Source organism: Camelina sativa, chromosome 2 (genome assembly GCF_030686135.1).
Source record: "Camelina sativa cultivar CO46 ecotype springtype chromosome 2, ASM3068613v1".
NCBI lineage: Eukaryota > Viridiplantae > Streptophyta > Magnoliopsida > Brassicales > Brassicaceae > Camelina > Camelina sativa.
In genome coordinates this window covers 24,569,905-24,581,931 of record NC_141881.1, presented here as the reverse complement: position 1 = coordinate 24,581,931, position 12,027 = coordinate 24,569,905, and the positions used below count along the sequence as shown (strand labels likewise).

General features: G+C 34.7%; 1 protein-coding gene and 1 pseudogene across 2 annotated transcripts; both read left to right on the top strand.

Moving 5' to 3' along the window:
• The first annotated feature begins 520 nt into the window (after positions 1 to 520).
• On the top strand, positions 521 to 6,033 carry LOC104731642 (DNA topoisomerase 1 alpha). Of its 2 annotated transcripts, none has more exons than XM_087488675.1 (16): positions 521 to 806; positions 1,225 to 2,738; positions 2,892 to 3,086; positions 3,209 to 3,289; positions 3,377 to 3,436; positions 3,567 to 3,661; positions 3,748 to 3,904; positions 3,983 to 4,108; positions 4,230 to 4,310; positions 4,446 to 4,536; positions 4,627 to 4,760; positions 4,912 to 4,980; positions 5,066 to 5,155; positions 5,262 to 5,365; positions 5,454 to 5,622; positions 5,708 to 6,033. In XM_087488675.1, exons 2-16 carry the CDS (start codon positions 1,257 to 1,259, stop codon positions 5,789 to 5,791), a joined length of 3,018 nt encoding a protein of 1,005 aa, XP_087344801.1. In that variant the 5' UTR covers positions 521 to 806; positions 1,225 to 1,256; the 3' UTR covers positions 5,792 to 6,033. The 2 variants fall into 2 exon arrangements, with proteins under 2 accessions (XP_087344801.1, XP_010449383.2); XM_010451081.3 differs by having other exon boundaries at positions 1,222 to 2,738.
• A 687-nt stretch (positions 6,034 to 6,720) lies between these two features.
• On the top strand, positions 6,721 to 7,844 carry LOC104755262 (putative B3 domain-containing protein At5g35780 pseudogene; annotated as a pseudogene).
• Positions 7,845 to 12,027: the final 4,183 nt, after the last annotated feature.

The window sequence follows — 12,027 nt, the reverse complement described above, 5'->3', positions numbered from 1 at the left end:
TATTGTGATTGTAGATCTTTGGAAACAACATGTTCTTCGGAAAATAAAGTTTGGAATATCCATGAATTATCAATTTGGAATATCCCGTTTAAGATTTTTGGTTACAATTAAGGCTTTATTTGTTACTATTAATACATGAACTATCAACTTGTAACCAATTAATATATGGATTCATATATAACCTATGTATAACCTATTTATAATTATTTATAACCATTTATTAAAATTATAAAGTCTACCAAAAGTTCAAAACAATGTTGTGTACTTTGACAAAGGTTATGTCATTGGTTTTAGAAAACCAAAAAGATCTCAATGTAAATTATCTTAACTAGTGGTATCTTATTTAGTATCTAATATCGTGTCATTTACTCATGACACGTTTTATATTTTATCTAACTGATATCCGAATACTAATTTATCCGATGACACGTAATTTTGTCGGATTAAAAATTACTATTTTTTTTCCATTCACGATTTTATCACTAATATTATTTACAGAAATATTCTCCATCATTGACCCATCTTTTTTATGGGATTTTGGCAATAAAAAAAAAAGTTTATGGGCGATAAAAGTGAAAAAAATGTCTGGCGGTAAAAGTAAACGTTATGGCGCAACTCGATACGACGTCGTGAGGAAAACAAAACCCTCAAGCGGTAGAACTCTCTAACCTGCAGAGAGTCTCCTTATGCCTTAGTCTCCTCGTCGTTAAAACGAGAGAAACCATCAGAGCAGAAGAGAGAACACAGAAACGAGGGAGAGAGAGAGATAGGCTTCGCTGGACAATTTCTTCAATCTCTGGACGAAGGTAGCTTCTTCAATCCGACGTTAATTCTCAGAAATTTAATTGGATTAAAGCTCAATTTCCATCATTACCCAGTTATAGCACAAATTAGGGTTTCTTGTTCTGAATTGGGGATTTGGTATTCCAAATGCACTGGATTCTTCAAATATATGTTTTTATCTAATTATGTGTTCATCTAATCACGATGTAGTCTCTTGATTTAATGGGTCTTACTTAAACATGCGCGTTGTTCAAATCTTTGTAGTGTGTCAATATATATATATATATATATATATATATATCAAAGTGTTGTTTCTTGGGTTTATGAATCACTGTACTCATTATCTTGTAGTGTAGTCATTTTGCTGTTTGTAGTCGTAATGGTGTTTGTTTGGGGAACCTCTGACATTTCTTTGTGGTTTGTTTAATTTATGGTCAGAAGTTGGTTTGAGTTCTTGTCTTGTTCAATCGAGTATGGGCACTGAAACTGTTTCAGAATCTGTGATGGATAATGGGTATGAAGACAGTGATGATGACAAACCTTTAGTGTTCAAGAGGAAAATTAATGTTGCTTCTAATTCGAATCAGTCGAAATCTGTTCCCCAGAGAAGCAAGGCAGTTCCTTCCAGCAAGGTTTCACCTATGAGATCGCCTGTGACTAGCCCAAATGGAACCACTCCTTCGAATAGAACTTCTACAGTGAAATCCTCTGTGCCATTATGTTCTTCTAAGGCTTCACCAGCAAAGTCACCATTGCGGAATGATACTCCCTCTACTATTAAGGATAGGAGCCAGTCACATAAAGATCAGTCTGAATGTAAAAGTGAGCATGAGGATTCTGAGGATGATGATAAACCTATAAGTTTGATACGATCTAGAAATTCCAGTCGGCCAAATAAAGGGCCAAGTTCTTCACGGCAGGTTTCTTTACCGCAGCCAGAAAAAAAGAATACTGGTGATCGGCCTCTTGATAGAGCAAACGGAAGCAGAAAAGATGAGTCAGATGATGAAGCTCCAATCTCGTTAATAATGTGTCGGAAGAAGAATGATAGTGCGATGTCAGGGGCCAAACAGGTCTCTATTGATGAAAAGAAACCTTTGGCTAAAAAGTTGCATCAGAATGGTTCCACACTCAAGAATGAAGTCCCGAACTCTTCACGGCAGCTTTCTTCACCGCAGCCAGAAAAGAAGAATAGTGGTGATCAACCTCTTGATAGAGCAAACAAAACTATAAAAGATGAGTCAGATGATGAAGCTCCAATCTCGTTAATAATGTGTCGGAAGAAGAATGATAGTGGAATGTCAGGGGCCAAACAGGTCTCTATTGATGAAAAGAAACCTTTGGCTAAAAAGTTGCATCAGAATGGTCCCACACTTAAGAATGAAGTGCCGAACAGTAAGGTATTAGGTAAGAGACCTCTGGAGAAGGATAGTTCACCAAATCAATCTTCCTTGAAGAAGGCCAAGGTATCAGCTTCACCTACTTCGGTGAAAATGAAACAAGATTCTGTCAAAAAAGAGTCAGATGATAAGGGAAGGGTTTTGGTTTCACCTAAACCAATGAAAGCTAAACAGTTATCTACCAGAGAAGATGGAACTGATGATGATGATGATCTTCCAATATCCAAGAGATTAAAATCAGATTCCTCCAACAGTAAAACATCAGCTGCAAAGCCTAAAGCAGTAAAACTAAGTTCGACTTCATCAGCTGCAAAGCCAAAAGTGACAAGAGTCGTTTCTCCTCGGTCCAAAGCAATGACCAAAAACTCTAAGAAAGTAACGAAGGACTCAAAATATTCTACGTCTTCGAAATCATTACCTTCCTCCGGAGATGGGCAGAGAAAATGGACTACCTTGGTGCACAACGGTGTAATATTCCCACCACCATACAAGCCTCACGGCATTAAGATTTTGTACAAGGGGAAGCCTGTTGACCTAACTATTGAACAAGAAGAGGTTGTCCTCTCAATCCACGTTCTCAATCTTACTGATAAATGTTATACACCCGTTTCTTAACTTAACTGATCCATTTCAATATCTAGAGTGCTTTCTTATGTCATTCCAAGAAACCATTGTTATCCATGCTGATGCTTTGTTGATGATATACAGGTTGCGACTATGTTTGCAGTGATGAGAGAGACAGAGTATTATGATAAACCTCAATTTAGGGAGAATTTCTGGAATGACTGGCGAATATTGCTTGGCAAAAAACACGTGATACAGAAGTTGGATGAATGTGACTTTACTCCCATATATGAGTGGCATTTGGAAGAGAAAGAGAAGAAGAAACAAATGAGCACAGAGGTAATTTATAAAAGAGAATTTCAAGTGTAATGGCTGACTACATTTGTGTGCCAGACCTGTTTTGATATTGTTAACAACTTTCAAGATGAGACGTATATCATGATGTAATTGACATGTTACAGGAAAAAAAAGCTGCTAAAGAGGAGAAACTGAAGCTAGAAGAGAAATATATGTGGGCTGTTGTTGACGGTGTCAAAGAAAAGGTAATTCTTCCCATCGCGTTGTCATTTCCCCCAAAACAGAGTTCCTCACTAGCTAGTTCCTGACTCAAACCTATGTTTGTCTTTCAGGTTGGTAATTTTAGAGTTGAACCGCCTGGGCTTTTCAGAGGCCGTGGAGAACATCCCAAGGTTAGTCTTGTCTCTCAGAGACTAGTTTCTGTAAACAACATACCTTGATGTTGCGGTTTTCGGTGGCTTCAGTTAAGGCATGGTCTATTCTGTTTTCGCTTTCAAAACCATCTGACTGTCTGTTTTTCAGATGGGAAAATTAAAGAGGCGTATCCGTCCATGCGAGATCACCTTAAATATCGGGAAAGATGCTCCTATTCCAGAATGTCCAATCACTGGTGAAAGGTCTTGTTTTTCCATGGCTATTCTCCAAAATTGAAAAACATGATATAATGATCTTACTAAGCCATGAGAGCTGTGTGACTATGCAGTTGGAAAGAAGTAAAGCATGATAACACAGTCACCTGGCTAGCTTTCTGGAATGATCCTATTAACCCGAAAGAATTCAAGTATGTATTTTTGGCAGCTAGCAGTTCTCTGAAAGGGCTGAGCGACAAAGAGAAATACGAGAAAGCTAGGAATCTTACGGTAAGCAGCTTTCACTATGATTCGTACTTACTCTTTCATTGTTTCTCCTTTTTAGCAATATATTTGTTTTGACTGCAGGACCATATAGATAATATTAGAACAACATACACCAAGAATTTTACCGCCAAGGATGTTAAAACAAGGCAAATTGCTGTGGCGACATATCTCATTGATAAATTGGCGCTTAGGGCTGGAAATGAGAAGGTAATTTTGAACTAGTATTTTGCAAGTTCTTATGTAAAAGAAAATGATTTCTAACAAATAATTGGCGCGTAAAAAAGAAAGTCTTCTGAAGAAATCTCATATTTTCTTTTTTGATTGGTAGGATGATGATGAGGCGGACACTGTTGGTTGTTGTACTTTAAAAGTTGGAAATGTGGAGTGTATTCCTCCAAATAAAATAAAGGTATTAATTTGATCCTTGATGTTTTACACTAATTTCATATAACGAGTACACTTGTGAAAATGGATAACATGTATTTAATCCTGGGCAGAAGACTTACAATCTCACACATTTCAATCTTTCTTTGTATGTACCCAGTTTGACTTTCTTGGTAAGGATTCAATCCAGTATGTGAACACAGTCGAGGTTGAGCCTCTTGTTTACAAAGCCATTGGACAGTTCCAGGCGGGTGAGATATCGACTTGACATTTTTATATCAGAGGTTATTTTATTCTTGTGACTGATTCAAGTAACTTGCTTTCTTTTTTGCGTTATCCAGGAAAATCCAAATCAGACGATCTTTTTGATGAGTTAGACACAAGTAAACTGAATGCTCATCTGAAGGAACTTGTACCTGGTCTCACAGCTAAAGTTTTCCGTACATATAATGCTTCCATCACATTGGATGCAATGGTATGTTTTTATATCTTGATCTTTTGAGTTTACATTGGATTTATGCTGCTATTCAATTTAGTTATAGAAACCCAATTACAAGATTTTATACATCTTTATTGTCTTCCTTTTACATTTTCACAACTGTAGTCCGTTTTGATGTGTGTGGCAGTTGAATCAAGAAACCAAAGATGGCGATGTTACTCAGAAAATAGTAGTTTATCAGAAAGCAAACAAGGAGGTAAAAAAATTGTTCATTCTCCTGGTGATTTCTTGTTCGGTGCATAACCCATGTGTCAGATTCATGAAATACTTCAAACTCTCAGGTTGCCATAATCTGTAATCATCAGCGTACTGTTTCTAAGTCACATGGTGCGCAAATTGAAAAATTGGCTGCGAGATTAGAAGAACTCAGGGTACAAATCTCTTATGAAGTTTTATTAATAACTTTTTGGAGTTGTGTGCTTTTCTTTTGGATTCATTATATGCCCTTACGTTTGTCTGTATTTAATAATTCTGTAGGAGGGTCTTAAAGAGCTGAAAACTAATCTTGACCGGGCCAAAAAGGGAAAACCACCATTGGAAGGTTCTGATGGGAAGAAGCTTAGAAACTTAGAACCAAACGCGTAACATAACTTTCCCCTCTTACTTCTCCAAGATATTTGTATCTATCTCTTCTTTAAGATTTACGTCCTTTGAATGTACTTATTGCAGGTGGGAGAAGAAGATTGCTCAACAGAACGTTAAGATCGAAAAAATGGAACGAGATATGCATACAAAAGAGGACTTGAAAACCGTGGCACTGGGCACGTCTAAGATCAATTACCTGGATCCTAGGATCACAGTTGCATGGTGCAAACGTCATGAAGTGCCAATCGAAAAGGTAAAAGCTTTTTCCAGAAACATGGTTGTCTTCTGAACAAAAAGATACAAGTCTTTTTTCTTATATGTTTCTCTGTGTTGTGTAGATATTCACCAAGTCTCTTTTGGAGAAGTTTGCGTGGGCGATGGATGTAGAACCCGAATTCAGATTCTCGCGCCAGATGGAATAGAGCTCAGATGGAAGCAAAGTTATTAGGAGAGCAGCAAATGAGCATTGAATAAGATAAAGAGCAAAGAGTAAACCGGCCTTTTCTATTCATCTTCCTCCTTTGTTTAGAATTTCAAACTGTTTCATTATTAGTTAAATAACCTTTTGTCTCTTTTCATTTAACATTTACTATGACTATGACTAAACAAATGCTTATGTTATTTTTCAAATCATTAAAGAAATAGAAAATCTGAAGAACAAAAAGAACACTATTCCCTCTGTTTTCATAAGATGTCTTATTTTAGTTTTGGCTTGCGTGGTATAGGAAAATGAGAATTCTTCCCACATTTTTGGTTTATATACCTTAAGTTCTTTTTTGGGTTATCATCAGCTATTTTCATGCAATTATATGTTCAAATCTCATGTTTTTATGTAGAAATGTCTCATTGAAAAGTTGTGACAATACGGTTTTTGGTTTGTAAAGATTAATAAACTTTTGAGACTATCAACTGTTTTGGATTGCATGTTATTGTATGAAGTCGAACATAAACTTAATAAAATTAAATACACAACAACAACAATAAAAACATGAAACAAAAACGAAGCTGCAAAGAAACTTCCTAAATTTTTTTCACTACTTCTCTTCTCATTCTCGGGGAAAAGGAAATACCAAATAGGGTCTAAATCGTAATTAAGACATTACCCTAATCATCTATATTAACTTGATCACAACGGCTATAATTAGTTACTAATCACAATAATTAAACTACTAAACTCAAAAGAAGAATGGAAAAAACAAAAAACCCTACCCCTAATGTAAGTATATAAGGCAAGAGAAGCCCCTTTTCCTCTTCAGTTTCGCTTGTTTCTCTTCTCTCAATAACAATTTCCTTCTTTCTGATCACGTCTTTCACTCTCACAACTTTTTGAGTTTCTTTCAATTTGATCACCATGAGTATGAATCATCTCACGGATTCAGGTATGTGGTCGAATTTGTTTTACTTGCGGATACTGCGGTTATGGTTCAGGAAGAAGAACAACGTCGTCGCCGTGGAGAAGAAGATAGCGAGAAGAGTTTCTTCTATCTTTTCCCGAGGAAGAAAAGGTCGTCTTTGGTGAAGAGAAGATACACACCACAAAACCCTAATGGGACTTCTAGAATGTCTCCTTCTTCATCGCTCGATGATCACGAGACGAAAAACACACAAAACCCTAGTTTTTTTGATGATCCTGTGGTGTATGATGCGAAGCTACTGCGTGCAAAGAAGGGGAAATCTAAGATTGTCTATGAAGATTACGAGTACCGCCGAGAGAGTGATGAGGCGACGAGACTCTTTGAGAAGAACATGAAGAGATTGGTAAGAAACCTACGACGAAACTTGGATGATCTTGATGGGTCGTCGTCGTCTTCTATGTCTTCATCGTTCCTGAACCTTCGTTGCTATAATAACCCTTCGTTACTCCTCGGTTACAACTCGGCTAAGTCTGAGAAGACAGAGACGAACAACCCTAGTTACCAACCATGCCTAAAGGAGAACACAACAAGCCGCAAGAGGCGTGCCGTGCAGCAGAGGAAGAGTGGTAATTTCAAGAAAGCAAAGGTTGCTTCTTTCCCAAGGAGGACGGATTCAGATGCACCGGAGTGGATTTTTCAGGTGATGAGAAGAATGAGAGCTGATGCCGCAAACCCGTTGCTGATCATTGAGAAGGGTTTAAAAGCGAGTGATGTGAAATCAGGCCAGAGTCGTCTCTTAATCCCATTCCAGCAGCTCATCAGGAACAATTTCTTGACGCCAGGGGAGTCTCGAGCCATAGATAAAGACGAATACAAGGAAAACGACGATGAGAATATTGGTGTTGGAGCGATTTTTGTGAACCAAAGATGTCAAAAGTGGGGTGTACGTTTTAAGAAATGGGCGATGGAGAAAGACAGTGGACACGGGACCTTGAATTACGCTTTGAATTGGGGGTGGAACGATGTCGTCAAGGGTAACGACTTAAAAGAGGACGACAAGATCAGTCTTTGGGCTTTCAGGTGGCGTGGAGTACTCTGTTTTGCTCTTGAGACATACTAAGCTTCTTCCTTAATTTGCTATCTGATAATGTTTGATTTGTGTCTTGAAACGTTGTAACTTGATTGATCTTAGCTTATTTCTTCTGCAGAGTCATTGAACTTGAGATTATGGTACGTAATAACTTCTAGGAAGTGTTAATTAGGTAGCTACATTAAGGGGGTTTATTATGGTTTTGATGTTAAACTCGGTTGGGTTCATCTTTTCTATTATTAGTAGTAACTTGTGTAAACCAAATGTTGTTTCAGATATTTTCTCTCGTTTGAATTGAAACATTTTTTTCATAAATATGGTCTCTTTGTTTTGTCTACTTTAGTTATTACTGCACTGTTCAATACCTTTGTGATAGAAATAATCAACACAATACACAGAGAGAAACAATAAGATCATGACAAACAAGTTTAGGTTTCGGTAGAAGTATAACCTGTGTGATGGAAATGATTATTTGGACAGCTCTCAAAATTTTTTGGCAACATTCAGTCATTTGACTTCACAAGGAATCGTGTCCTGTACGGTGACTAGATGATCTGAAGGTTCATTTACTTTTTGAATTGAGGTTTGAACGACATCGTCAAATGTAATAACTTGAAAGCTGACGACAAGATCAGTCTTTGTACTTTCAGGTGTCGTGGAGTTCTCTGCTTTGCCCTTAACAAAGAGTAGCTCTTCACTTTTTCACTAGCTATTCAGGTGATTGTGATTCTTGAGGTTTTTCTGTATAGTAGTAACTTCTTCACTGGTTCACTTGTCTGTCCGTCTCCTCAGAAAGATGAACATGGTGAACAATGTCAAATGTATATTGTGTTGATGCTTACAGTCATATCTGAAGTCCAGAGAGTGAGATTTGTCTCTAAGAAGCTGCATAATCAGAGTACTATCCTTGTATGATTCAGAGTTTTTCACTCCTCTTTAGGTTGATATGCAGAGTAGTAGGCCATGACAGATAGTGATTGTCGTGTAATCGCAGCCACTCCGTTTTAACTAATTTATAAAATGTTTAGCAAAATCAATGAAAGGTTAATAAAAATGTTCAAAGTTTGGATTTTTATCTGATTTTAATTTTTATTAAATGGGTCGGTCAATACTGAGTAGAAGCTTTCTTGATTTGTGATTCTTGGATATTATACCTCAGAATCAGAATGATCAGAAACGAGATAAAGTTATTTATTTTTCTTCATTCTGTTTGATTTTGATCTAATAATTTTATTAGTACCATAATCGTTTCTTTATAAGACTTTGACTGTAACATGTAAATTGTTGTAAACAAAAAAAAAACTATATTGAGGCCTAATTTGAAATATCATCTATACTAAACCGAATTTGAGCTTTTAAAAGGGTCCAGTGTTGTCAGCTTGAAAGGCCCACATGGTTTAAGTTGAAACATGAATTTTGATTCCTTTTTTTTAAAAGAAATACTAAAATGAAAATCAAACAATCTATCTTATTATATAAAATATGGTTTCAAAAGTTAATAATTCATAAGATCGCGATATGTGTCAAAATCTCTGTGGTAGATTATTAAACTAATAAAATTATTAAAATAATAATAAAATCTTATTATTATATTGTAAAAATTACTAATTCATAGATCGCGACATGTGTCAAAATTTTATTATGTTGTAAATTATTAAAATAATAATAAAATCTTATTATTATGTTGTAAATTATAAAATTTTGTAATTCTAAAGAAAAAAGAATCGTCCAAACAAAAAAAATCCATTATTCAAAAACATAAAAGAAATCATACAGATAATCTTATCCTATTATATAAAGTTTGGTTTTGAAAGTTAGCCATTAACAGGATTTTGACATGTGTCAAGTTATCAATCTTAAATTTTGACATGTATAAAAATTAATATTTAATAGGAGGAATTTGATTACAACAAAAATAAAATTTTTTGTTTTTAAAAATATTAATAATGTAAAAAGATAATTATCAAAAATTACTGAATTTATAAAAACATACAAAGTTTTTTTATATAATTATAAGGAGATTATATATATAGATATGTTTCATAAAATTCGAAATTATAATATTGTTTACTTATTTTTAATTTTAATTTATTAAAATACAAATAAATAGAAAAAGGGATTAGGAAAAATATACTGTTAATTATTAATTCTAAATTTTGTATATACAAAATTTATATATGTATATACAAAATTTAGAATTAATAATTAACAGTATATTTATTCAAAAATAATGCTTTCAACTTTGTTTAATTGGGGAACTTTTTTTAATGGGAAGGTAAATTCTTTTTATTTTTTACAACCAAAATTTCTCCTACTTTCTCTTTTTCAGTTAGGAATAAGTAAGATTAATATGTTGACCCAAAAAAAAAATTAATATACAGTATGCATCTTCTTTTCTTAATATTGTATTTCAAAATTTATTGTAGTATTTTTAGATTGTTTTATTTAATTTATATTTTCATCTTTGAAATATTTGGTATTCATATATTACCGTGCTTATAATTTTCTATTATTTCTTTAATTAAGTCAAATTAATTTTCTTCTAATTTCTCAACCTTAATTGGTTGGTCATAAACCCTTTTTTTTTTGCAAACATAATTGTTACCATTATTCATTCAATCCCTAAAGAAGATAACGAGTAGAAGCTCATCAACCTAATGAATGGATAAAATAGGCTAATCAAACATAAGCTTACAACAAACATAGATAGATAGATTGGAAAAAAATAAATCATTGTTGATAGATCCATAGGAGCTCAAAGACTGTGACACGCTGGTGTGCGGAAAGATTTAAAAAAATTGATTTACCACATATGTCACCAAAATGCACTTATTTTTCGGTCAAGGTTCCTAAGAAAACTTCATGATGGATGACATTCCCGGAAGTGATTGTCGGAACTGTGCGACTAAGGACATAACACAAGAAAATATAATTTGTTGATTTGTAGGGTCGGTAAACAAGTTTTTTAAGCCTTCCAGACGTAACAAACCTGCTATCAAATATGGCGGGTCCACGGGCTGGGAATAGATGTAGGGCCCACTTAGGAAGGTGGGTCAATGGACTGAGAGTGGACATGGGCTCACTAAGCAAGGTGGCGGTTGAAGTGTTATAGAGACAGAGACTACATCATGGTGTGTCAAAGACACTTAGACGAATACATTGGGAAATTTAACATTAGTTTCTATCAAAAAATTTTGTGACATTAGAAAAAGGTTTTTACTTCCCAATTGTTGTCGGAGGCTTGGAACAAGCTATTTTGAGATAGCAAGAAAACATGAACATGTTCTCTCCACATAGGAGGAGGGCAGAGCCGTGGTTCTCTCTATGGTGGAGAAAGTTGGACACAAGGTAATCTCCCGAAGAGAGGAAGGTGGAGGAGGTTGTACGCAAGGTTATCTCCCTAAGGGAGTAAGGCGGAGCCAAGGTTCTCTCCATGGTGGAGGAGGTTGGATACAAGATTTTCTCAATAAGGGATGAGGATGGAGCAGAGGTTTTCTCCATGGTGGTGATACGTTATTGTGATGGTACAACATTGATTAGTATATTATGTAATATATTTTTTATTCAAAATATTTTTTGAGCCAACAATTTTAGTAGATAAAAAACTATGCATAAGTGAAAGTAAAATAGTTGGCTTAATGTGTTTATATAGACATTTTCTAGGTGGTGATAAATAATATATTTGTAACATAGAGTATATTTATGTGTAAAAAATAAACTTTTAATAGTAACATACATAAAAGATTTGTAAACAGATATAAATCAGTGTATTATAACAAAAATAAGATTTATAAATAACATACAACAAATTTTAATATATTTTTGTTAAATTTAATTTAATTTATAAAACTTTAAACCCGCACCTCGGGCGGGTCCTCATTTAGTACTAAATAAAAGTAGGAGCTACAAGCTCCTTAAGACATCCAAATAGAATTTTAAATAACTATCGGGATTCGACATGTCAGTCATTAATATTTTCTAAATTTCCAGAATTTTCTATATTAAAAATTATTTTAAACAACCTATCAGGATTTGAGATGTCATTCATTAACATTTTCTAAATTTCCAGAATTTTAAATTTATGGAAATAAAAGAACTATGTACAACGTCCCACATCGGCTAGAAATTTTTTAGACAATGGTTCAGAACTAGTATAAATAAGATTAATATGCTTCCAACAATGAATTAGCAGGAAAACTTGATTTATCAGGCG